At 51.9% G+C, this 27,459-nt stretch overlaps 1 protein-coding gene across 4 annotated transcripts in view; it reads right to left on the bottom strand.

The window, feature by feature from the left end:
- Positions 1-2,409: 2,409 nt before the first annotated feature.
- Positions 2,410-27,459, bottom strand: part of Dtx2 (deltex E3 ubiquitin ligase 2) — a 40,555-nt gene continuing 15,505 nt past the window's right edge. For 3 of the 4 annotated variants that reach the window (XM_050127897.1, XM_050127899.1, XM_050127895.1), the window contains 9 exons: positions 26,307-26,648; positions 24,282-24,918; positions 13,834-13,937; positions 8,588-8,725; positions 6,627-6,700; positions 5,954-6,112; positions 4,589-4,750; positions 3,977-4,066; positions 2,410-2,993 (listed from right to left, as the gene is read on the bottom strand). In XM_050127897.1, the coding sequence (XP_049983854.1) occupies positions 2,766-2,993; positions 3,977-4,066; positions 4,589-4,750; positions 5,954-6,112; positions 6,627-6,700; positions 8,588-8,725; positions 13,834-13,937; positions 24,282-24,918; positions 26,307-26,574 (1,860 nt within the window). In that variant the 5' untranslated portion in view covers positions 26,575-26,648 and the 3' untranslated portion in view covers positions 2,410-2,765. The remainder of the gene's footprint in view (positions 2,994-3,976; positions 4,067-4,588; positions 4,751-5,953; positions 6,113-6,626; positions 6,701-8,587; positions 8,726-13,833; positions 13,938-24,281; positions 24,919-26,306; positions 26,649-27,459) is intronic. The other variant, XM_050127896.1, reaches the window with a different exon arrangement.

Genomic DNA, 27,459 nt, shown 5'->3' with positions numbered 1-27,459 from the left:
GGAGGAATGCTGCTTACTGGCTTGTTTGCTGAATGGCTCAGCTTGCTTTTGTGTTTTTTTATTATTTTTATTTTTTATTTATTATGTAGCAAGTCAGAAGAGGGCACCAGACCTCATTACAGATGGTTGTGAGCTACCATGTGGTTGCCGGGAATTGAACTCAGGACCTTTGGAAGAGCAGGCAATGCCCTTAACTGCTGAGCCATCTCTCCAGCCCTTAGCTTATGTTTTCTTATACAATCCCTGACCACCTGCCCAGGAACACTGCCCACAATGGGCTAGGTCCTTTCACATGGGTCATGAATCAAGAAAATGCCCTCCTCGATTTCCCACAGGTTAACCTGGTGGGGGTGATTTTTTTTCAACTGAGTTTCCCTCTTCCCAAATGTATCTAGCAAATTGACAATTTGACAAAACAAACAAAAAAAACAACGACCACCAAAAAGTCCAGGACACCCAGGCTGGCCTTGGGATTCAGGGTCCTCCGGCCTACAAGCCACCCCATGTTGCCTGGGTTCTCTATCTGGCATCTTTGTAGGGCTCACACACTGAGTGCTTCATCCCCTTTTTAGGGTGACAATCCTGTCACATACAAATACCAGACTTGTTTCTTACGGGCAGCTGAGGATTTGGGGTGTTCCAACTTTTTGCCTGTTAGGAACATTGCTACACATAATTTGCATATAACTTCGTTGTGTGGGCATGTTCCGGTAAAATACCCCCGGGAATGAAACTCACAGTCACGTGGTCACTGTTTCTGAGGAACTGTTGCCTAAAGTGAGACAATTTTGCATGCCCAGCAACGGGTAAGTGGCCAGTTCCCCCACCCAGTACTTCAGCAGTTACTTCTGATTATTTGATTTTATGTTTTTGACATAACTTATTCTATGTCCTTGAGTTGGTGGAGACTTCCCTGCCCCGTCCTCTGGGGGGCTCCAGTGTCTTCGCATGCATCTCTTGGTCCTGAGTTGCACTGCCCATCAATCAATCACACAGCACTGTTTTGGGTACCCCAGTCATTTACCCCACTCTGGACATGTTCTTATGTCCACTGTGGGATTGGGGGAAAAAAAAAACCCTCATGCAAATTAGCTAGGTGCTTTACCACTGAGTCATGCCTCTAGTCCGTGACTGTGTGGGTATGTGCGCGTGGATGTCAGAGGCTTCAGCAGCCCTGGGGCTGGAGTTACAGGCAGCCGTGAGTCACCAAGTGTGAGCGCTGGGAACGGGACTCCAGTTTTCTGCAAGCACGCTATGCACACTTCACTGCTAAGCCATGTCACTAGGCCCTGTCCGTTCATTTTTCTGCTGCTACGTTCCAACAATCCCTACTCTGGATACGCTCCCTCAGCAGGTGTGATCTGTGGCATCGTCTCCCTGGACCTCGCTGTCCATCGGTGGCAAAGCTCTAAGACTTTATATGGGAGGCCGTCCAACTGCCGTCCTGAGGCAGAGTGAGTCACAAATGTGGTCTAGAGTGCAGCCAACTTAGAGGCTCTGCCAAGGTAAGCAGTGACCTAGTCCCCAGGACTGACTTACTGGAGCCTTGGGCTCATGACACTTTTAAAATCACATGAAAATGTTCTTTTACAAGCAGAAGAGGAAGAGGGGGAAGAAAGAGCGTAAGAGCCAGAGGTTGGGGGGAGCTCACTGAAATGCTTTCTCCTGGACACATGAAGTCACAGCAGCTGTGGTTACCTAGCAACACTCCATCGTGGACAGGGAAAGGTGAATGAGGCTCCCTGCCCACCTGAGGAGCTGCAGGCAGTGACTGCTAGGAGAGGGAGCCACTTCCCTCCAGCAGTACAGCCAGTGCCAGGGGAGAGGGAGTCGCTCCTCCCCCCACGGTACAGCCCATGTTCCTGCAAATCCTCCCCTCCCATGTTGGTGCAAGCAACTCTACTAGAATTCGGGAGCTCACAGAAATGAGAAAATAGAACAGGGAGAGGTGGAATGAAAGGGTAACAGGAAGTGAAAATGACCAAATAAGGGAAATGTAGGAACCTGCCGGTGTGGTGGTGTACACCTGAATCCCAGGACTAAGGAGGCTGAGGCAGGAGGATTATATGGTTTATAGTGAGACCCGATCTCAATGACCAGGGCCTTAGAGGACGGTGCCCGAAGGTCCTTGCTGGCCACTGTGCTTCTGAGCATCCTCTTGACTGGGAAGCAGGGAGACAGCACTCTGTAAGGGAGGCTGTATGGTAAGGGTGAGGGTGGCTGCGGGGACCACACAGCAAGACCAGAGTCTCACTGCTGAGCTTAGCAGTCTTTGTCCTTGCTTCCTAGGTGGCTTCCTGCTCCGCACACCAAGCTAAGTGTGCCATATGAAGGGACATATCACACACACACACACACACACACACACACACACACACACACACGGGCGCGTGCACTTCTACACAGATACACGTTGGCTGTAGGGTCTTTACTGCAAAAAAAAAAAATTTTTTTTTTTTTGAGGTATGAAAAGCTGGCCAAAAGCTGAGAGGTGTAGGCCCTGCTCACCCCTTGGGTCACAGCCCACCCGAGGCTGGAAGGGCCCCTTCCCGTCTGTGCACTGAGGTAGCTCCAGCTTAAGCCTCCACAATAGGCAGACCCCAGCCCAGACAGGAGGGTGGCAGGAGAGGCAGGGAGGAGCCCCAGCTTCAGGAGGGGATATATCCTGCACCCCAACAAACATTCTTGCCTCTCGACAAAGGCACACCTTCCTGCCCACCCACCCAGGGGGCATTGGGGCGGTCGACAGAGGCAGGCCCAAGGGGTCACTGCTGCTCCAGGCAGTCCTCGGTGACTCCCTGGGCAGCCAGCTCAGCCAGCACGTTCTGCAGGTAGTTGGGGTCTGGATAGCCGTGGCCTGTCAGGTTCCGGTCCATCTCGGTCTTGTGGTGGATCTCGTTCCACACTACCGTGTCTGTCTCACCGGTTGTACTGGATGTCCCCACGGTAAAGATGAGCCGTCTCTTCCAGGCCACCTTCAGGAGCTCCAAGACCTGCCCAGGAGAGTGGAAGGAGGCCCTTTGACAGCCACCGGGGCTCTGCTCTACCGCACTGCCCTTGGCCCATGCACTCCCAGACACCGACCCGCACGTGTGGGCACTCTGGAGCACTTCACACCAGTGCTGACCCAGCCCAGGCCTCTCCATCCTGGTACCACTCTCGAGGTGGCCTTCCCTCCAAATCTGACTGGACCAGCTGCCTCCCTCACTTCTGCAGGCTTCCTGCCCTCATCATGGCCTCCACTATCGTCTGGGGCAAGGAGTGAGACTCGGTGGTAGAGCCTGGCCGAGATAAAGGCTAGCAAGACGGCGGTGGGCGACACAAGCCTGGTGACCTGAGCTTGACGCTCAGGACCTAACGGAGAGGGAAAGAAGGAACTCCAGAGCCAGCTCCCGATTTCTGCATGAAAGCCGCAGCATGGCCCTCCCAGCCCCACACCCCCAAATAAAAGAAAAACATAAACAGAGCCCAGTGCACCATCACCCAGGAGCCAGGTGAGTGTGGTGTTTTAGGTTTAGAGGCGGGATTGGGTCTCACTATGCAGCCCAGGATGGCCTGGACTCCACCCACCAAGTGCCACTGTGCTCGGTTCATGGGGAGCTGGGGACTGAACCCAGGGCTCTCACACACCAGGCAAGCCTGCTACCAACCGAGCCACACCCCAACATACTGTAGCTTCAGAGTGCCTGATCTGTAGCAGCCTGGAGCTTTCTCACCCTGGTGGTTTGGGCCCTGCCCTTCCCAAGGCCCACTTCCAAATCAGTTTTTCTGTGGATCTGGATGTTTCTTCCTACCCTCCAAGTCCTTGCTGAGGTCCCAGGCTGGCGGGTGTCCCTAGTCTGTCCTGTGGCTGCTCACTATCCTGACCCAGCATGAACCCCAGCTCTCTGCTATGGAGCTGCTGGAAGGGCCAGGTCACATCTCTCTAATACACGTGGGTCCCTGGTGAGGGAAACAGGGTGGGGGTGGGACTTACCTTGCGGCCTTGAGGATTATCCGGCAAATAGCACTGCCGGGGAAAGCCTCGGGCTGTGAATGGTTTCCCAGGGCTGGGGTGCTCAGGACCCTGTGAAAGGAAAGCAGACAACTTGGTGGCAGAACTGTGGCAGGCTGCAGCTCACGTGACGTGGAAGCCCTGTCCACAGCCTAGCCTGCCAAACTTGGTCCACTCCTGTGCCAACACTCAAAGTCAGTGGGGTCTCCCAGCCATGACCACCTGTCTGTCACCTGCACCACCCGATGGCCTGGCAACCTGCTCTTTCCTAAGGACACTGTGAACTCTGCCAAGGGCAGGGTGGACATTCCGGCTTCTCCTGCCTTTCTCCATGAACCCCAGAGCTCAGTGCTGGGCCTTTGAGCAAGGCTGCTCTTCAGCCTTCCACCCGCACACGCGAGCCCCACAGAGCGCGCCATGCTCTTCAGCCCAGACGTCTCCTCCTGTGGACGGCCTTCCCAACCCCCAGCACTCCTCCAGGCAGGACCATCCTGACCCCTATTCTGGGTGTGGATGCGGAGAGCACAGTGGGCGGAAGAGGGGAGCTCAGGATCGGTGACCTGGCCAGGTCCCTGGTGGGGGGCTGGCCCTCACCTGGATGCCGTGCTGGATGTTGTAAACAATGAGTATAGTCCCGCAGTCTTCATGGCCTGGGAGAGACGTATGGTACCTGAATACCTCCATCTTTCCCGTCGGCTGTGTTCCCGTCTTCTCCCCATAGATGGCTTTGCAAGATGGACACTGCAGACTCCCGTCCTGGAGAAGAGGATGTGACAGCCTGAGCTAGCAGCTCCCAGCACACTTCAACAGTCATGTCCAGACGGCAGAGGGGGCCAGACCCCACAGAGCCTCTCCTCACTACAGAGGCTGAACTGCGCACCACAAACCCGATTCTCATTCAACTGGTAAGATACCGGGAGACGGGCACATGGTAGGAAAATGAGGGTCAAGTCTCCACTTAGTCACCGTCACAGACTTCCCTGCACATGGCTGTCACGAAGTGCACAAAGACACCAGCATCAATGACTACTGTGTGACTTGGTCCCCTCCCACCTTCCTACCCCTGACTCCACAGGATAGCAGCTGCGTTAACTGTGAGAAGGGGCATGGAACCTGCAGTCAGGAGTGGGTTAGGACCCTAGACAGAGTCCTAAGCTTCTTGTTTTTATTTAGCTAATTCTTTATTAATGTGTATTTCTGTGTATGCACACACATCTGAAGGTCAAGAAGACAACCTTACGGAGTTGGCTTCTCCTGCCACCTTTACATGGACTCAGACTTTACAGAAAGCTCCTTTACCTGCTGAGCTATTTTACTTGCCCTCTTTGAGGAAGGATCTTACGCAGCCCTGGCACTCCTGAGCCCTTGACATCAACCTCCTAAGTGCAGGGAAGGCAGGTGTCCATGCACGGTGCCCTGAGCGTTTTCATCTGCACATGGCTGACTACTCAGGACTGTCATAGGAAGACAGAAGGCAGGGAAAGCGGGTAGAGGATATAGTCCTAATGGTCAGAGGAGCCTAGGATCCCTCCCTGAGGCAAGCTGGAGGAGTCATTCTAGGCAGGGGCTCTACCACTGAGCCACACCCCAGCCCCTCACTGGGGGATTCTAGGCAGGGGCTCTATCACCGAGCCACACCCCAGCCCCTCACTGGGGGATTCTAGGCAGGGGCTCTATCACAGAGCTATAGCCCAGGCCCCAGCCCTTATCTGTTTAATCAGGAGTGAGCCCACACTTTTCAATCTCGCAGCTCAGCATCTGCCTTTCAGCCTGCTGCTGTACCAGCACCAAAGATATCTTAGGCTACTTTTTGGTTTTGTTTTCTTGAGACAGGGTCTCTCTAGCTCAGGCTGGGCTAGAACGTACGCTCCTGCTGCCTCGGCCTCCTGAGTGCTGAGACCCCAGGTATGCGACAGCACACCCAGAGGTCAGGTCCGCGCAGTCCCCCAGCTGCGGTACCTTGTTCCCATTGCAGTACATGGCCAGCAGGCACAGCAGGTGGAAGGCATGGCTGCACTTGGTGAGGCGGCCCACAGCCATGGGCCCGAGGCTCCTGCTGGCAGTCACGTCACTGTACCCGGAAGTCACAGACAGCTTCTCCATGCAGATGATGCAGTCCTGCAGGGAAGGCACACAGCGCACGCTCGTCCCTGGCACGCCTTCCACACACAGCATTCACGTGCCAGTACTGGGCCACAGTACGCCAGTGCAGGGGTGAGGGAGGAGCCCTGGCTCTGTCAGAAGGGAACACTAGGCCATCATCTCAGTCACTGTTCCAGGGCAGGGGACCACAGAGCCACTTCTCATCTATGTCTTGAAGGGCTGACCAAAAAACACAGGCCATGAGGCCAAAAGGGCAACCCATGGTTCTTACCAGAGACAAGAGCCAGAGAGGAAAGGGTGTCCCTTGGACAAGGCCACCTTGTTCCTTCACAAAGCAGGCCTGAGCGGAGTCAGTCATGCCTGCCCCACAGACTGAAGAGAAAGCTCACTGCTCAGGACTTCAGCTTAGCCACGGGGTGAGAATGAGCTCTGGCCACCTCATCTTGGTAATGTCTATCCAAGATGGAAGGCTGGAGCCAGCCCCAGGTCCTGGAGTGCAGCGTTGGGGCCCTCCTCCCAGGACACATACCTCATCGGGGGCCATCCTTAGCTCCTCAGTGTACTTTTTGATCACGTGCTCCGGCTCGGGCTTAGACGCCCCTTCTGGAAGAGAGCAAGATGTGAGTGCTGTCCGGGCAGGCAAGGTGGGGAGAGCAATGCTGAGGAAGGGAGCAGGCAGGAGTCCCAGCTGCGAGGAGGAAACGTTAGCAGGGCTGAGTCAGGAAAGTTAGCTCAAAGGACAGGGCAGCCTCCAGTGCAGGCACAGGATGCTGACGCCCAACCCCGGCCGCCTGCTGGGGGGCAGAGGGTCCGCAACAGAGCAGCCCACCCCTGAGGCACAGCCCCCAGAGAGCCACCGAGAAGAGTCAAAGAGCAGCTCTGGGAACAAAGCACCCTCCGCAGATCCCAGGGGTCCGCCTGCCCAACTGTCAGCACCCCACACGGAGATTTCAGGAGAGGGGTAGTTTTGAGTCTAGTGGGTATGGAGTGGGGCAATGTGAGCATCTGTGTGCACTGAAAATGCTGTCTAACACATTACACCCCTTCCCTCCTTGGGGCTGGAGGATCTGGGCTCACGCCCACTGAGCTCTGAAGCCGAGTGATCCTGGAAGTGACCATGGCTGGCTGTGCATGAGTGTGTGAAGCTGGGGGGAGCCCTACACCAGGGCCCAGAAGTCTCCAAGCAGCAGGAGTCGGGACAGAGGGGGCAGACGAAGGACCAGGGAGAACAATGCAGCCCTGAAGCGGCTCCCAGCCAAGGGCCCCACTGTCCAGTCTAAAGTCACAGTGGGGATCCTGTTTGAGGCCATCTTGCAGCCTTCAGCCTATGGCTGCAAAGATTCATATCTGAGAGCTGGACCATAGGACCCTTCCAGACCAGAGAAATGGGTGACAGCCACAGGAAGAGGTGGCTTAGTGTAGAAGCTGGAAACAGGGGATGTGGGGTTTGATTATTGTTCATGTGCAGTGATCAAATCCTACCACTTCAGAGACCCAGGAAGTGTCAGCTGTCAGCTCGTGGACAAGTAGAAACCAGCAGAGGGTACCACGTACATCCCATATATGCCTGCCCTGTGACTCACTAAACACCTACACAGACACACACACACCTCACAATCCCTGCAAAGCACTCACACTCTGGCCACTGGCAAGAAAACCAGACAAAAAGAGCAACAGTCCTGCCGCTGCCACACAGGTAGGACTCCCCTAGATCTGGGGTCCGGTGAGTCAGGCACGGCTCACTGAGGCAGCACTGAGTGCAGCTCGACTCAAAAACAGGAGACCGGGAAGCCTGCGGCTACACAGACCAGCATCCAGGTAACCTCGGGGCCTACCGCTGCTCAGAACCAGCTAAGCATCCTGCTGCCCGCTCGCCCACACAGCCTTCCAGAGCTGAGCTTCAGTTACCGGCATTTCTCAAAGTGGTCAGCCACAATTAATCCCACGAGAGTCACGTACACCCAAGAGGGCCAGAGGGACTGCCAAGTGTTTGTGTTCATCACAAACTGGGTGTGCTGAGAAGCTGCCAGCCCGCCCTGTCCACAAATCTGTCTCTACAGAAGCAGGTTACAAGTGTGTGCAGAGAGCTGGGGCTTTTGGCTCAGTTGGTAGATTGCTTGCCTAGCATGCTTGAAGCCCTCCCTGGGTTCCACACCCAATGCTACATGAACTGGGCATGGTGGACGCCTATAACACCAATGCTTAGGAGGTGGCAGCAAGACCGAGGTTCAAGGTCAGTGAGGCTCCCAGAAGAGACAGCAGTACCACGATCTATCGGCAGCCAGGTCAACACCGCGGTTACGCGTCCTCAGTAACAAGCCCGTAACCCTATACTGAGTCAGAAAAATGCCGGTAGCCACCTCTGCTGCAGATGAGGGCAGGGGGAATAGGTGAGGAAGTAGAGGGGCCATGGAGGGCAAAGAAGAGTCCAGGCAGCAAGAATTGGAGGAAGCTGAGCAGGGCCAGAGAGTGTGTGTGAACCGGAACTACCTTTCACGGACATTTTCCTCAGCCTCTTAACTGAGCTGTGACCTTTAGAGGCCGGACGGGAGGCAGGAGGGCCGGTGGGCCGGGGTGCGCGGCTAAGACACACAGGGAGTCCAATGGCTGACAGCACACTCGTCATGCCTACACGGGTGCGAGATCAGACATGCAGAGGGGACAAACGTTAGAAGGAGGCACTCCACACTCGGTGTCCATGACCCTGCTGGGAGTGAAGCGGTGACCCTGTGAACGCCATCAAGACTGGGAATCAGCAATCCAGGCCTGACCCCAAGTTCCCTAGGAGTCTACACAGGCCACTGCCGAGCCTGCGCCCACAGCATGCGGGGAGGGGATGGGAGGACACAATGACTTTAGGAAAGCAGAACCACAACAGCCCAGAGGCCTCTGTGTGGCATCTCCCCATAAGGGGCGCAGGGAATGAGGAGACAGGGGTGCGGCAGGTGCAGCCAAGCTGTGGCAACAGGGGCAGTCCCAGCAGGGCAGGCGTCAAGGGCCTGGGGTCTTGTCTTGACTCTGTGCTGGAGCCACTAGGCCTGGCAGGCCTCTGGCGAGGTGCTGTCCACCGCTGTCCCCAGCCTGTCTGGACTGTGTGGGTAGTAATGGTGATGGCCGACAATGTCAGCTTCACAGGCTCTAGGACCACGGGGAGACAGCTCCAAATGACCTGGGTTAACTGAGGTGAAGACCACTCTACCGTGGGCAACACTGTCCCCTGTGCCGCGGCCTGGACTGAAGGGAAAGGAGAAGGAGGATGCCAAGCACTCATCTCTCTCTGGCTTCCAACTGGGGCTGCTGTCCCCACCATGTCCTCAAACCGTGAGACCAAAGCACCCTACTGCTCCCCTCCTCTCTCCCTCCCTAGTTCTTGTCTGGTGTTTTCTCAGCCTCAGTGGCACCGCCGAGGTGGGACAGCGGCTCCCACTGAAGCCACCCCGGGGCCCCGGCTGTGGACACCCTCGCCTACTAAGAAGGAATCTGCAACAGGCAGCAGCGTTGACACTGGACAGGCTACTGTCTCCAAACCACAGGACTGCCCATACTTGGGCCCTCTTCCGATGCTGCCCCTCCTGCACTCTCCCTGGTAACCTGAGACGTCCTGGGATAGAATGTTCTCTTGCTGGAGGTCCTCGTCCCTGCCACACTGTCAACCCACACAGAAACCCGAGTCCTCGGAGTCTTAGCCTGGCTCCAAAGCACCCCCTCCCAAGAGTGACGCCCCGCTTCTTAGCCACCGTGACAGCAGCTTTGCTGGCTCTCTGCACAGGCCTCCAGGGCCGGGCAATCCTCCCACCTGCCATTCCTTTCCAGGACAGGAAGAACTAGAGAGCGCCACCTGCACCGGAGGTGTTGCAGAAGGGCTGTGGGGCAGCCAGGGCCACGGTTCTCAGGTAGGCCACAAGCCACACTGGGGACAGAAGCAGAGGCCAGCAACAGCCTGGGCAGCATGGCGGAGGCAGCTGGGGAGCACGTGGTGGCCTCTCACTAGGAGGCACCAAGCACACACCGCTGGTGACTGAGCCACCAGCATGGGTCACCTCAAGGAAAACCCCATTCCAAACACATTCCCGGGCAGTTCCCACAGGAAAAGGGGCCGTGTAACAGAGGGACGAGGGGTGTAAGTGGCAGAAAGATGAATAGGGATGGATTAGCTCTCCTTCAGAGAACCCCAATACTTTGCAATGACCTACGGACTAAAATGGGGCCCCCACCGGCACCCTGCTTGGGTGTCAAGTTGACAGATGGACTTGTGACATTAATACTCTCAACCTGACATGACCTGAAATCACCCGATAGACAAACCAAGTCTGAGAGGAGCATTCAGATTAGGGTAACTACGGTGGAAGGCCCACTATAACCACGGGCAGCAGCATCACTCAGCTCTCTCTCTGCCTCCTGACTCTATGTAACGTGACCAGCTGCCTCACACTCCCGCTGCGGAGATTCCCACCAAGATGGACTGCACCCCCTGGAACCATAAACCAAAATAAATGCCCGCTGTACTTGAGGCGCCTGTCAGTATTTAGCCAGTGACAAGGAAAGTCACTAATACAGCCATGCTTCCCCCGGACCGCAGGCACCGAGCAGGTGTCCCCCACTGTACACACCCTGTGGGTGACAGTCACATAGATCCCTGTCACCTCAGCTTCTCTATGGTGCTCTACTTCCCTTTGCACCTCGCCTTCTGAACCCCCTCAGGCTTGTTTTAGCTGGTAGTCCCTCACATGAGCCCCAAAGGATAAGGATGCTGTTGACCCACTATTTTCTGCCTTACACCCCGGGCAATAAATACACTTTCTTGGAGGTGTGGTATGTCTACAGAGGAGCAGAGACATCTCCTGGAACACTAATGTGATAATTCAGCCCCCAGGAACCAAGTCTCAATATTCCTTCACCATCCAACACAGTGCCCAGTCCTACAACTCCAGTCACACACACAAAAACCCTAAATCGGAATGAAGACGTCTAGAAAGGAAGTGACCTCTGGGCCGGGGACGTGGCTCAGCTGGCAGGGTGCTGGCCTAGCATGCCCGACATCCCGAGTTCCATCCTCAGTGCTCCATAAGGTGGGCATGGTGATACAGCCCTCTAATTCCACCATGTGGGAGTTGGAGGCAGGAAGAAAGGGAGTTCATGGCCATTCTCAGCTACACAGTGAGTCTGAAGCTACATGAGATTATTTCAAAAACAAAAAGTGCCCACTTCAAAGTTATGGAATGATAAAACATGAACACCCAAGGGCCACGCCCTTCATATCTGCCTTGGTGACAGCTCTAAGAGACAGGCAGGGTGGCCCTCTCCCATCTCGCATGACCCCTCCAGATGCCAAGCTGAAAGGTTCTTCCTTCCGAATGGTTGAAACCAAACCTCCTCCCGCACCCTGCTGAGACGGATTTTACCTAGGTGTGAGCCAGGCTGCACATGGCTTCCCTACCGTCAAACCACCCGGTGCAATGGCAGGGGCTCCCTACAAACACTGACTTCCCCTGTGCAGCTGTAATGAACAAGAGTCACTGCACTGTTCTGTCTTCCTTCACATTTTTGGTCTTTTTCTGCCAAGGTGCACACCCTTAACTGCAGTATTAAGGAGGCAAAAGCAAGCAGATTTCTGTGAGTTCAAGGCCAACCAGGGCTATATAGTGAGACTCTGCCTCAAAAATACAATTTAAAAAGTCTATTTTTAATTATGGGTTTACTTGTGTCTATGTTTGGGTACATACACACAAAAGGATGCCCTGGGAACGATTTAGAGGCAGTGTGAGCTGCTTGGTGTGTATACCCAAGAATCAAATGAGTGTTTTAAAAAAAGGTATTTCCATTTATGTGTATGAGTGTTTTGCCTGCATGCATATACATGTAACATGTGTGTGCCTGGTACCTGCAGGGGTCAGACTAAGACACTGGGTCCCTAGAATTGCAGTTACAGAAGGCTGTTAACTGCACACGGTGCATGGGAACCATACTCAGGTCCTCTACAAGAGCACCAATGCTCTGAACTGCTGAGTTCTCTCCAGCCTGCCTTCCTTGCATACACTCCACAAGTGGCAAAGGACCTTGGTGGCTCCAACAACGAGGGTGTTATGAAGTACCAGCACGCATGGTTACAGAGAGCTTCATGGACTCCAGAGGTGCCTTTTCATATCCTATGCAGTCTCTCCACAAAAGCCAAGGGCATCCACCCTTCCTCTACGCACAGCTCTCCTGAAATGGACAGCCACACACCCAGTACCGCTGGACTGCTCCACCTGCCTACGCCACAGCCATCGCCCCTGTCCAGTGCTCTTGCCTAACTCAGGACACCAATCACAAAGTAGCTAAGGGTACACTGTGCCCCAGTACAAGCTGGGTATAAAAAAAGAAAAAGATTTCAAAACAGACAGAATTCAGGAGGCTGAGGCAAGAAGATGAATACTGAGATCCTATCTCAAAACAGAAACTATAATCCCAACCGTCAGGGAGCTGAGGCATCAGGCTCAAGAGTTTAAGGCCTACATGGAACCCCTGTCTCAAACCAAACAAGATCTAATTAGGGATAGGGATATGGCTCCGCTGGTAGGGTGTTTGCCAAACATTCACTGAGCTCTGAGTTCTACCCCTAGGATCTCATACGGGGGCATAGTGTACATGACCAATTCTGTCACCTGAGAAGTGCAGGCAGGAGGATCCATCAGTCCAAGGTCAGCTGCCACCAGCCAGGGCTACATGAATTTTGTTTAAAAAAAAAAAAGGATGCAGCCAGGTGGGAGGCCGGGAGATGGCTCAGTGGAAAAGGTGCTTCCCACAAACTCTCATGATTTGAGTTCGATCCCTGGAACTACATGACAGAGGCAAGAGATGACTCCTACAAGCTGTTCTCTGACCTCCGTACACGCTCCACGGCATGCCCTCCGCCACTCCTCCACACAAATAAATGTTCATTCTAAAATGTTCTAAGGGTTAGGAAGATGGTACAGTTAGTTAAAAAAAAAAAAATACTGTGCCAAGTATGTGGAACTAAATTTGATGCCCAAAACCTACAGAAAAAAGCTAGGCCCAGCAACTGTAATTCCAGAGCTGGGGAGGCAGCCCCAGTCAGACCCATGGAGCTGGCTGGCTAGGGAGTCGGGCAGCCTAGAGTCCCAGAGACCCTCAGAGTCCCAGGCCACTGAGAGACTGACTCATAAAAACCGAGGTGAACTGTGCCGAAGGGCACCACCTGAGGAAGTCTTCTGGGTCCCCTGCGTGCACACTCACAAAACAGATCAAAAGACAGAGTGCTCAGACCTAGGGGCTGGAGAGACAGCTCAGCTGTTAAGACACCTGCCGTTCTTGCAGAGGATTCAGGTTTGCTTCCCAGCACGCACATAACTGCCTGTGATTCTAGCTCTAGGGAATCCAGTGCCCTCTTCTGTTCTTTTCAGGAACCTGCACTCAGGTGGTAAACATACATACATTCAGGCACATACATATACATAATAAATCATAAAACACACACACAAGACCTAACTAAGACCAAAAGGTCTCATGTCTCCCTTAAGGGCCCTGTAAGGAAATGTTCTAACTACCGTTCAAGTGGATGAACTACTAGGAAAGTATCCACCAGGCCTGATATCCTGACACCCCCCAGGGCAGGAGAGTATATCACTCACCCCAAAGAGGAACTGGTCCCCAAGGAGCCCTTTGGACTTCCCTGAGGACCCACAGGGTGCCCTCCCCACTAAGCCTCATGGGACATAGTCTGTTAGAGCACTTACCTGCAAGCGCCTGCTGGACCCTGCTGGGCTTTGGCATCTGCACGGGCACAGTGGTGGGGGCACTCCCCGGGCTGCTGGAGGAGGGACCGCTGGGGAAGGAGGCACTTGGGGAGAAAAGAGAGCAGACTCAGTGGATGGTGTCGTGCTGAGAGCAGCAGATCTGCAAGCCTGGGAGGTTCTTTGGCTGCACTTTCTCAGAAGCCCGTGGGTGGAGGCCCGTGCGCTATTTCGCCAGGCAGTTCAGAAACTCTGAAGACAAGGCATTCAACCAGGTTTCAGATAGACTTTTAAAAGGCATTCGGTCACTTACATACTGTGTTCCAATTAAAAACTGAGTCATTCATTCATACATACATACACATACATATACACACACACATGTGTGGAGAGTGTGGGGGCAATGAGATGGTTCAACACTGTATTTGTGAACTTTCTATTACTGAGCCTGGCTTCTGAGTTCAATACCCAAAACCCACAGGGTAGAAGCAGAGAACCAATTCCTGCAGTGGGCTGTGGCCTACACACTAGATAAGTATATGCAAAAAATTTTAAGCCGCTCAGCTGGGCATTTTGGCTCGCACCTGCTTATAATCCTAGCACTCAAGAGGCAGAAGATTTGACAGGTGTTTAAGGCCAGCCTGGTCTGAGTTCAGAGGCAGCCGGGGGCCGGCCGAGGCTATGTAGTTAATACTGTCTCAACAGCGGAACACAGAAACAAAGACAGGAAAAGCTCTGTGGGTACCTGAACAGGAGGCCACTTTAGCAGGCTGTAGAGCCCATCACTGCCAGTAATGGGAAAATCAGTATCACATACATACTATGCAACCAGTTAGATGTAGTACTATGTCTGTGGAATTCCTATCAAAATGAACCCCCAAAATAAACCTTATGGATTTGATATTTTTAGTAAGTAAAGGTCCTGGGCGTAAAACACTTATTTTGTGTTTAAGGCCCTGGGTTCTAGCCTTAGCACTGCAACAAAAATCAAAATTTTAAGGGTTTTTTGCTTTGTTTTTTTTGAGACAAGAGTTTACTCTGTAGCTTTTGGAGCCTATCCTGGAAACTAGCTCTTGTAGACCAGACTGGCCTCAAACTCACAGAGATCTGCCTGCCTCTGCTTCTTGAGTGCTGCTGGGATTAAAGGCGTGCGCCACCACCACCCAACAGGTTTTTTTGAAACAAACTCAAGAGCCTTGCTCTTATCCTCTGTGGCACTCCAGTGCTCACAAAATAAAACTAAATGAAATTTCTAGAGCCTGAGGGGATGGTCCAAGGGTAGAAGCTTACTATACAAGCATGAGGAACTGATTTATCCTCAGGGCTTGCAGGCCAGCCAGTCTAGCTAATCACTGAGCTCCAGGTTCAGGGAGAGGCTCTGTTTTAAAAAAAAAAAAAAAAAAAAAAAAAAAAAGAGGAGGAGGAGGAAGGCAGAGGCAGGTGGATCTCTGAGTCTGAGGCCAAGCTTGGTCTACATAGCAAGTTCCAGGACAATGAAAATAAAAATAAGCAATTAGTGCTGGGTGGTGGTGGCGCACACCTTTAATCCCAGCACTTGGGAGGCAGAGGCAGGTGGATCTCTGTTGAGTCTGAGGCCGGCCTGGTCTACAGAGTGAGTTCTGGGGCAGCCAGAGCTACTACACAGAGAAACCCTGTCTCGAAAATACAAACAAAATAATAAGTAAATTCAAAAAGGTGGCATGAGAAGACACTCAGTACATGTTGGCTTCAACATGCATGTACACACATGAACACATATACAAACACATATTCCACAAATGTGAGTGGAGTTTACCACAGTGACTATGATCGAAGTTATTCATTTGGTTCTCATTCATGTTCAAAAAGCAACAACAGGCAGACCTGGTGATACAGGTCTGTCAGCCCAGTTATTCTGGAGACTGAGGTGGGGGCACAAGTTCAAGACCAGCCTGGACGACACACTGAGACCTTGTTTCAAAGTACAAAGAGGACATGGGACCTGAGAAAAGGCACTTGCTGACAGGCCTAATGACCTGAGATCAAGTCTGACATGGCGGAGAGGACTCACTTCCGAAAGTTACCCTCTGACCGCCAGGTGTACATGGATAAGCACATACAAGTGTGTGTATATATGAATGTACACACAAAATACATCAACATAAAAAAAGAGACTTGTGGACATAGCTCATTGGTAAAGCTTTGCCTAACTGAAGTGAGGCCCTGAGTTCAATCCCTAATACAAAATAAATGGAGCTGGGCTGAGGGAAGGTCTCCTACATGGTTTAAAACAGAGTACTGTTCCAGGACTGGCCTGAGCAATAAAAGGTTTTATTTGCCAGTTGGTAGTGGTATGCACCTTTAATCCCAGCACTCAGGAGGCAGAGGCAGGTGGATCTCTGAGTTTGAGGACAGCCTGCTTCTCAAAGTGAGTTCCAAGATAGCCAGGGCTACCCAGAGAAACCCTGTCTCAAAAACCAAAACAAACAATTGAATTCTCTACAAATAAGATAGCCTAGTGTGGTGGGGCTTCAAAAAGAAGGCTGGGGTAGGCTGAAGAGACGGCTCCATAGATATCACATGGTACCACCACATGCAAGCCATTATGGTTTAGGACAGAGTTCTTCAAGAAGAGTTGGCCAAAGGCCTTAGTTCCTGCCAGGGCCTCCTCCTTCCCACTCCTGGGGCCTCCCGGGCCTTTCCATGCATCCCTGCCCATTCTGGTGATGAAATGTGAAGGTTACAAAACCTTCCCGTGGGATCTCTCACACTGGCCCAGCCCAGAACTTGGAAGGCGCTCAGGCACAGTGGAGAGGCACTATCAGGCTCCATGTGCTGTGTGTACCAGCCCAGTACAGCCTCCAGCATCTGCCCCAGCCCTGCTCCAGAAACAGCCACAGATCACAGAAGTCGGAAGGTAGAAGCTACAGGCTGCTGGTGACCTCATCCAGCTGGGAAGCTACACGCCCAACCAGAGCTGGACTGGGGGAAGGCCTCCTACAGGGTCTAACACAGCAGTGCTCCCTGGCTGGCCTGGGCCATGAAAGGTTTTATTTGCCAGGAGGTCATGGCACGCGCCTTTAATTCCAGCACTCAGCAGGTAGAGGCAGGCGATCTCTGTGAGTTCTAGGACAGCAGAGCTACAGAGTAAGTTTCAAGATAACCAGAATTACATTGAGAAACCCTATCTTAAAAAAACAAAAAGGAAAAAAAAAAGGCAAGAAAGTTTTATTTGAATCTCATGAATGTTCTCTACAAATAAGATAGCCTGATGTGAAGGGACTTCCTGTCCCCTCTACTCTAAACCCAAAAAGAAGGATGGCTTGGGAGCTGGAGAAATGGCTCAGAGGTTAAGAGCACTGACTGTTCTTCCAGAGGTCCTGAGTTCAATTCCCAGCACCCACATGGTGACTCACAGCCATCTGTAATGAGATCTGGTGCCCTCTTCTGGTATGCCTGAAGACAGAAAGGGAGGAAGGGAGGAAGGAAGGGTGGCTGGGGTGCACCGAGAGGGGGCTCTGTGACAGTCAAAGAACTGGGCTGAGGTATTGATGTTACCTGACTTGCTGTCAGTCAATGTAAACTCCACCCTCCCTGGGCCTGTTTCTACCTTTCTCCTTATTTTTCCCTTCAGCTAGGGTAACAGCCCAAGCTGGTCCAGAACTCCCTAAGTAGCTGAAGATGACCCTGACCCAGTTTCCAACTCTGGAGGGTTGCCATTTACATTGCTGGAGATTAAACCCAGGCCTTCCTAGGCAAGACTCTAATTAAACTACAGCCCCAGACCATGTGCCCCCCCACCCCCGTTTCTTTAGATAGTCTCATATATATCAAACTAAGTGCCAGGATCACAGATGCATGCCACCATTGCAGGCTGGTCTCACCTCTCCTCTCTGGGAACGGGATGATGTGTGATGTAAATTACTCAGATACTCTGTGCGAGAGGGAGGGCACCCAGCAGAGCACGATGCCATGCACCTGCAAAGCCAGCTTTTTGGAAGCAGAGGCAGGCGGAGCACCCCAAGTTTGAGACTAGAGTAAGCTACATAGTAAATTCCAAGCTAGTCAGGTCACACAGCAAGAACCCGTTTCAAAAAGACATAAATAAATACATCCATACATGCATGCATGCATGCATGCATACATACATACATACATACATACATACATACATACAAAACATGCCCTTCAGCCGGGCGGTGGTGGCGTGCACACCTTTAATCCCAGCATTCGGGAGGCAGAGGCAGGTGAATCTCTGTGAGTTCGAGACCAGCCTGGTCTACAAGAGCTAGTTCCAGGACAGGCTCCAAAACCACAGAGAAACCCTGTCTCGAAAAGCCAAAAAAATAAAAAAATTAAAAAAAAAATGCCCTTCACCCGTCACCTCTCCAGACAGCAATGAACTTGAGCCCTGAATACCAGGAGGAGAAAGGATTGTAGGAGCCGGTGGGGTCAAGGACACCACAAGAAAACCCACAGAATTAACTAACCCGGGCTCACAGATGTTCAGAGTCTGAACTGATAACCAGGGAGCTTGCATGGAACTGACCTTGGTCTTCTGCATATATATTACAGTTGTGTGGCTTAGTTCTCTTATGGCACGCTGACAGTGGGAACGGGTGCTGTCTCTGACTCTGCCTGGCTTTTGGGATCCTACTCCTCTTATTGGGTCACTCTGTCCAGCCTAAGTACAGAAGGAGGTTCTTAGTCTTACTACAACTTGCTATGCCATCTTGTGTTGATACTCATGGGAGACTGGCCCTTTTCTAAACAGAAAAGGAGGAGGAGTGGATTGGGGGCTGGGAACAAAGGGGGGGATGGAAGGAGAGAAGGGAGGGGAAATGACAGTTAGGATGTAAAATAAATAAACTTTTTTTTTTAAAAAAAAAGAAGACCATAAAAATCAAAGTTTGAGATCATACAACTTCCCAACAAGAGAAAGTGTCTAAAGGAGAAAGCCACGATTCTAGAGATGTGGTCCCTGGCCACCACCCCATTCCCAGGGCTTTCCTCACCAGAGACACAAATGGAGAAAGCTGGACTCCACACCAATATGAGACAGGGGACTCTGAGTTTGTGTGTTGGTATGTACATGTGTGCATGCATGTTTTTGCATGTATGTGGAGGCACATGGACATCATATCAGGCACCATCCTCAACTGTCTTCTACCTTATTCATTAAGGAAGGGCCTCTCAATCAAACCCAGAGCCCACCAATATGAGCTTGCCAGTCCACTTGCTCTGGGGACCTTATCTCCCCTTCTGAGACGGAATTCTGAAGACTGCCACACCCACCAGACATTTGTGTGATTTTCTGGGGCTCTGAACCCCATCTTCAACACTTAATCATCAAGTGCTTTAATCACGGAGCCACCGCCCCATCCTGACTTCAATACTCTACTTAACAGACCTTGACACAGGAGGCTGAAGCAAAAGAAAATCCCAAGTCGCCCATCCTCCACCCTGGACCTGGGCTGCATTCAGCACTGATCGGGACACAATGAAGAGTCTCTGAGGCTTGACACACTACAAGGTGGACATGCCAAGTCTCACTCCAGAGCTTCCATTTTTATACAGAGTGGTGGGTAGAATTAATCCAAAGCCCAATATAAATATCTGAAGACAAGCCCTCCCATGTCTATCAGGAGCAGAAGACAGACAAGTTCCCAGGGCCTTCACTGAATTGAAAGTTCCACAGCAGCACTGGAGCAAAGGAAAATTCAGGGGCCAGCAAGGTGGCCTAGCAGGTAAAGAGCCCTACCCTCTGCCTGCCTGATTGACGGCCTGACCCAGGACCCTGTGGTGAGAGAAGAAAACTGGGTTCCACAATCTGTCCTCTGATCCCCGTGCTTGTGCTATGGCACATGTATGCCTGTGCATGTGTGCGTCACAGACACAAACGTAATAAAAAATATTTAAAAATAGCTGAGCATAGTGGTGCATGCCTTTCATCCCAGGAGGCAGAGGCAGAGAGAACTCTTGTGAATTTGAGGCAAGCCTGGACCACACAGTGAGTCCCAGAACAGCCAGAGCTATACAGTGAGATCCTGTCTCAAAAATAAGTTAAGTTAGGCATGGTGGCGCACACCTTTAATCCCAGGACCTGAGAGGCAGAGGTAGATGAATCTCTGTGGGTTCGAGGCCAGCCTGGTCTACAAAGCAAGTTCCACAACAGGGTTGTTACAGAGAAACCCTGTCCCAAAAAGCCAAAAAAGAAAACAAAAGTTAAATAAAATTTAATAATGAAAAATTCTGGACCTGCAACACACAAAGAGGACAAGAGAATCAGGGACGCAGATGCTGTTGGGTGTGGCTGCTGTAGGCCCAGCAGTTGGGAGACTCAAGAGGATCCAGAGTTCAAGCCAATTTGAGCTACACACACACAGACCAAGGCAACAGACTACACAGCAAAACCCTGTCTCAGTAAGTGGGGAGGGCCGGTGGTGGGCAGGGTGAGGTGGCTCAGTGGGTAAAGGCCCAGGCTGCCAAACCTGAGGACATGAAGGGATCCTTAGCACCCACATGATGGAAGGAGAGAACCAACTCCCATGAGCTGCTCTTGGCTCTACACTTACAGTGTGGTAAGCACACACATAAAATAAACGAACAAAATTAATATAAAAAAACTACAGCCAAGGGCTGGAAAGATGGTTAAGAGCACCAGCTGTTCTTCAGGAGGATTCAGATTTGATTCCCAGCACCCACACGGTGGCTCACAACCATCCGTAACTCCATTCCCAGGGGATCCAACACCTTCTTCTGGCCTCCTCGGACATGCACTCACACCTACATATCGTATACACCTATTTTTTTTAATCTTTTTTAAAAACAAGATGAACAGGTCCTGAGGTAGGACACCCAAGGCTGACCCCCGGCTTTCATGTGCATGTACACGTATGCCCACAGTACACATATATTCTTGTCTTACCTAAGTTTGCAACCATGTGTTAGGCCACATTCATGGCTACCCTCAGCCAGATGAAGCCTGTGGGTACAGGCTGGCCACACCTGGCTAATGTTTCAAAGCTGCCAGGCCTCGCCACCACCCTTCATCAAAACGCTAAGCAAGTTGTCCCGCCCTGCATTACAGAGACAGGCGTGAGCATGACACACTCTGGAAAGTTTTCCAGCACCCTCCTGAGAGTACATTTTGCTGCTTAAAGGGATGAAACTCCAGCTCCGAGGAAATGTAGTTATACCCAGAAGCTCAGGTACAAATGACATGGCTTTGTCTGGAATGCACGTTCCCGGGGGGCACGGGCAGTTTCACCCAGACTGAGCAAAAAGGGACGGGAAACTGCACGTGTTTTAAGAACAAAACCAAAAGGGTTTGAGTTTCCACAAAAGCCTGGGAAGTCACTTGCTCACAGGCTGGGTGCTGCAAACTCTCACCCAATGCTACTGGCCTCCCTCAGCTTTGAGACTTGTTACCACAGCCCCTGGGGAGAAAGAGGGGCCAAATGTTTGCCTTTGTCCAGGGCCAGCTAGGGAAGAGATCAGGGGGTGAGTTCAGCCCCAAGGTCTAAAACCCGTGCTTGCGGAAGGCCACGGGATAAATCAGACAGAGGCTGGTGACGTGCCGCCATGCCTGCGGACCCGAGGGCAATCCCCAGGACCTACCAGTCGTCCTCTGACCTCCACGAGCACACCCCAACCTTCGCACATATACAAAATATATACATGTAACTTAAAGAGATATGAATAAACACTTGCTTGTTCACACTGGCTAGGTCCCTGTAAATGAAAAAAAAAAGCCCCTCCCAGCTCCTGAAAAGCCTGAGGGAACAGGGAAGCACAGGGGCTTATACCTGCTTGCTCTGAGGCTGCCCAACTAACACAGCAGGCTAGCCCAGTTCCTCCTGGCTCCTGCCACCCGGCAAGTAGCAACAGGCAGCATTTGTCCAGCAGCAACAAGCTGGCCCAGTGACCTCCTCCATTGTACACCTGGCCCGCCTGAGTCCTAACAGTGTCTACAGGCCTATAAACAGAGAGAAGGGACCCCAACCAACAGGAGACCCATACCAAGAGGAAAGTCTGACTATCCTGAGTCTCCAGTTAAGAGTTTGCCTCAGCAGGGCTTGGAGGCTCACACCTATAATCCGGCACTCATGAACTGAAGGAGCCAGAATCCGAGGACAGCCTGAGCTACACAGTAAATTCTAGGCCAGGCTAGGCTAAAGAGTGAGATACTGCTTGGGACAGGGAGAAGACAGTGAAGGAGCAGGGAGGGTCGGGAGAAAAAGAGCAGAAGAGGAAGAGGAGGTGAAGAGGAGAAGAAAGACAGAAAGAGGATGATTTACCTCAAAATAACCTGTGAAAATTCAGCAAAGCTGAAACTCTGCTTCAGTGTTCGAGGCTGATCCCTCAAGACCAACCCCACGCAGTAAGTGGGTGACTGGAGAGAGGGGCACTCCTCCTGGAGCCTCGTCCATGTTAGAGCCTGGACAGGACTCAGTGACACCTGTCTGCACTCCCAGTTCTCAGAGGAGACAGACACACACACCCCAGCTCTAGAGACACCCTGGAAGACACCGATCCAGGCCCTCTATCACTGGTAGAGTAGACCCCTCCTTTCTCCCCGCACACGCAGGCCAGCTTCAGTGCCTCTCTATGTGCCCTGAACAAGGGCTATTCTTCTTAGGGTGCTGGCGGACACCCAGGCACCATGCTGGGCAGGTAATATACTACTGAGCCATGCCCCTCATTGAGGGATTCTAGGCAGGGGCTCTACCACTGAGCCACACCCTCTTTGGTGGAGGTGCTGGGATGGTAGAGTGATTGCCTAACATACAGGAGGAGGAAGGAGGAAGAGGAAGAACCACAGGCCAGCTGGAATACACAGGGAGACTTTTTCTAAAAACAAAACAGAATAAAGAAAAACAAAACACCAGAGCCAGATGACTGGAGTCCAATCCCAGCCCCACATGGCAGGAGAGCATCAACTCACACGAGATTTCCTGACTCCCCATATGTACTGCAGCACCGGCAACTCGCACACCTACCAACCCAAAGAAAAGGAAATGATAGAATTTTTCAAAAATACTGACTGGCTTGGGGGCTGGAGAGATGGCCTAGAGGTTAAAAGCACTTGCTGTTTTTCCAGAGGACCCAGGTTCAATTCCCAGCGCCCTCATGGTGGCTCACAACTGTCTGTAACTCCAGTTCTAGAGCATCTGACTACTACTTCTGGCACCAGGCATGCATGTGAACAGACACACATACAGGCAAAGCACCAACACACATGAAAAAAAAAAATAAACCAACAAAAAAAACCCAGCAAAATTCCACCTAGCTTTGCATGAGGGCAGAACCTATAACCCCAGCATCTGGAAGTCTGAGGGCTCCATCTCCAGCACCACAGACAGACAGAAATAAAAGCACGCTTCCTGGTGTGGTCAGGCCTCTGATGTCATCACCTTTCTCAGAAGCGATACCCCACACCCTCCACCTTTCCACTCTCCTGGGCTCCTCTGAACTAAACTGTGAGATCAGGGTTATAGGTGCTGTTCCCCCCCCCACACACACACATCTGCACTGCCTGGCACCTGGCAGAAGCCAGCAAGTACTCATTTATTCAGAGTCCTCTGCAGGCGCCCAATCCCAGCACTCGGGAGGCAGGGTCAGGAAGAGCTCTGTGAGTTTGAGGTCACAAGCTCTGGAATGCCAAAAGTGTCCTCGGGTGCAGAGCTCCTCAGGCAGTGCACAAGCCCTGGCAAAGGTCTACTGCACCTCACCACGCTGAGAAAGGGTTCCTGAGGAGTGGGCAATGGCCTATAATCCCAACACTGAGGCTGAGGTAAGAAGCTTGTTCAAAATTCATGGCGAGCCCCAGTTACATAAAGAGTTCTCGGTCAGCCTGGGCTACAGAATGAGTCTGTTTTGAAAAACAGAGTTGGGGCTGTGTTTAGTTGGTAAAGCGTTTGCCTGGTATGCAAAAAAACCTTGGTTTGATCCGCTAGCACATGAGCAGTAGAGACAGGAGAATCACAAGTTTGAGATCATCTTGGGCTATAGAGGGAATTTGTTTTTGTTTTTGTTTTTTGAGACAGGGTTTCCCTGTGTAACAGTTCTAGCTGTCCTGGAACTAGCTCTTGTAGACCAGGCTGGCCTTGAACTCAAAGGGATTCACCTGCCTCTGCCTCCCCAGTGCTGGATTAAAGGCCTGTGCCGCCATCAGGCAGCCTATACAAGGAATTCAGAGGCCAATCTGAGCTACACGAAACCCTGTCATTTAAATTAAAAAAGAAAAGACAAGAAAGAATAAAAAGCCTGCTTATCCCAGGCTATCAGGACTCAATGGTCAACATGCCATGGTTTGGAAGCTCTATGGGATGCCATACTGGAAAGCCAAGAAGCCTCAGCACACGTGTACTTGGAAGAGACAAGACACCAGGGACAAGCAGGCATGGAGGTGCAAGGCTGAGGGAGAGGCTTTCCATATGGATAAAAGGGAAGTTCCCACTGTGAGGTACCTGGCGCCACTGGAGGTGGACGGTCCTGAGGGCAGGAGCTGTGGCCCCAGGTGGGAGAGGCTGGAGTGAAACAAGGACTGGCTGCCTGGAGCGGGAGGTGTTGCGCCCCAGGGGTTGGTGGTGTTCAGCCTGGGTGCAGACCTGGCCCCAGACAGTGAAGGTTTATTATATGGGGCAAAGGCCTGGTGGGCCCCAAAGACAGTGGCGGTCCGGTGGGGTGCTTGGGGGACAGGATACGCGGGCAGGTTGGTCATGGAGTGGCGGTAACGACCCGACACAGGCCCAGTTCCACTACCATGGAGGCACTGTTGGCAAGAACAGACGAGTCCCATGTGGCCTGGGGGAGCAATGACTGAAGTCACTGGATAAACTGGCCCCACTTGGCGTCGCACATTCCGGCAGAAGCTGGAAGTCTTGTTGGTTTGCGTTAGGGTGGCATAGTTGATGGTGTAGTTGTAGCCCAGTGGGGCCAAGTCCACGACCTGGACGCCCCGGGCTAGTTGCTGCTCCAGATAGTCACAGATGCTAGCTTCATAGGCGATCCAGGATCTGTCATCACCCAGCCACTCCCAGACGATGCCCTGGCCTGGGGCAGAATTCTGTGAGAACAGGTGCCTGCGCACAGACCTCATGGTGCCTGTGGAGAAGGATCAGGACCCATAAATGAAAACGTTCCTGCTCCTCCACACGCTGACACTGCAGTGTGCACCACCTCACCCCTTTCTGTGGGCATGTGTGTGCATCCATGTGTGCATGCCTATGTATGTGTGCACCTGTCTGTGTGTAAGTCCACGGTGGGAATATATGTCTGTGTGCTTGTCTGTATATGTCTAAGTATCTATATCTTCATGTGTGTGTGTCTATGTGTCTGCACCTGTGTTTGTGTATGTACATCTGTACATGTGTGTATGTCTGGATATCTCTCTGTGTGTATGTGTCTATGGTGTATGTGCATCTGTCTGTGATAATGTTTTTGGCAGTGGTGTGTCCTGGTGTATATGTATCATTTCTGAGTATGTTTGTGTCTGTGTATATGTCTATACATGTCTGTATATGCACCTATTGTATACATGTGGCTGAGGTGTATATGTGGTGTCTGTGCATGTCTGTGTTGCTGAAGATGGACCCCAGGGACCTCACACATTCTAGGTGTGTGTTCTACTGAGATACATCCCCAGCCTCAGTTCTTTCCCCCCCAATAACAACATCATCACTGTAGGTATGCAGTCACACTGTGGGTATACGGTCATACTGTTATGTGACTCAGGGGCTGGCAAACTCTACTCTCTAGGGTATAGAGGACACAAGGCAAAGGGCACCAAAGGACCAAGTCACAGAACAAGGGCTCACCCTCTATGCTAAGAGAGGCTAGCAGCTTACTTGTCAAAAATGGCTCATATTCAATAAGGCTTTTTATTTGTCCTCCCCTCAAGACAGTTTAGTCTTAAACTCTTATAAATCCTCCATTCATAGCCTCCCAAGTACTGGAACTACAGGCAAGCACCACAAAACTCTCTCAACTACTATGGTATCCTAAACCCATGTTAGCCAGCCTGCTGAAGGAAGAAGGAGGAAGGAGCCAGGAGAGCCTCCCCATGAGCTCCCAACACATCTGTTACTACTACGAGGTTCATTTCTTCCAGGTAAGGCTGGTTTCTTTTGAGACAAGATTCCGTGTAGCCTAGCCTAACCTAGAACTCACTATACAGTCAAGGATGACCTTGAACTCCTGACCATCCAGCTTCCACCTCCAGAAGGCTTCAATTACAGGCATATACTCAACGCTGGGTCTCTGCAGTGCTGGGGCTAGAACCCAGAGCTTCTTGCGTGCTAGGTAAGCACTCCACCACTGAGCTACATCCCCAGCCCTAGAAGCTGTTATTTATTAGTTACAGTACCCTCCTATCAGATGCATTCATGTTAAGAGTAGGAATGGAAGGTGTGTCAGTCACAACCATAAACCTAAAACCCAGCATGGTACCCAGCCCAAAGCCAAGCATTGTGCCAGAGGCAGACGGGTCTTACCTGTATCCTGGCGGAACTGAGTCCAGCTGGGGAGGTCGATGATGTAAGGGGCCAGTGAGGGGTCAGCCTGGCCTAAGGGGATGCTGTGGGCCAAGCTCCCCAGTCCAAAACGCTGGCCCTTCTGCTGGACAAACTGCTGCTCAATGAAGGAGCAGACAGTGGCACTGTAGGGGTGCCAAGTGCCAAGCCCATCCTGCCATTCCCACACAGCCACTACCACAGGGCTAGGGTACGCCTGCGGCAGAGACGAGCTTGGGGCCATGGCCATCTTCTGCTTTCCTGAAGACTTCAGACCACTCTGGGTTGCAGGCTCAAGTTCATTGCCCAGCACCTCCAGGGGACCTGGAAACAAGACACAGCAGTTAACACATCGGGGACCTTGTTAGGCAGCCAAAGAGAACAACTTCTCTATACCATCCTGAGAGTACCATGAACTAACTCTTGATCCCCATCTCTGCTCTAGCAGACATAATTAGACATTTTGCTATTTACTCCACTTCAGCAAACATTCCAGAATAGGGGGCACTGGGAAAGGGGGTGCTGATCACTACCCAGTCATCCCCTTCTGATTAACTACTTTCAGCTCAGAGTCTTTCCTTCCTTTATTCACATGCGGGGATAGAATGTAAGACCTGCACACGCCACACATCCTGGCTCCTCTCTGTTCTACTGCTGAGCCATGCCCCTGGGACGCAGGGTGATAATGAGTCACCCCGAATCCTTGTGGAGAAAGCCACGATGACCCTGCACATTTGTCTAAGAGCCCCACAGTTCCCAATTCAGGCCTTATTTGTGAGATAGAGCAGCACCTACTATACTGTCCTCTCTGATGTTCCGAGGCTCAGGAACAAGGACTTCAGGACACCCAGGGGCAGTAGCTTCAGTGGGACTTACACACAGGAAATGGGTAATGGACAAGAACAGTTTGCTATACAAATTAAGGACCCAAGTTTAAACCCACAGGACCCACAGAAAAGCTGGGCATGCTATGTGTATCTGTAACTACAGTTATGGACTATCCTGGCCAAAATGGCAAGCTTCGGGTTCAGTGGAAGTCCCTGTCTCCTAACAGTAAGGAGGAAAATGATTAAGAGACATCCCAGTCCTCCTTTGACCTCTGCGTGCACATGCACACACATACCACACAAAACCA

Source organism: Alexandromys fortis, unplaced genomic scaffold (genome assembly GCF_014885135.2).
Source record: "Alexandromys fortis isolate MF-2015 unplaced genomic scaffold, M_Fortis_MF-2015_v1.1 scaffold_291, whole genome shotgun sequence".
NCBI lineage: Eukaryota > Metazoa > Chordata > Mammalia > Rodentia > Cricetidae > Alexandromys > Alexandromys fortis.
Note: the sequence above shows the minus strand (reverse complement) of the source record. Positions and strands in the feature narration are given on the sequence as shown.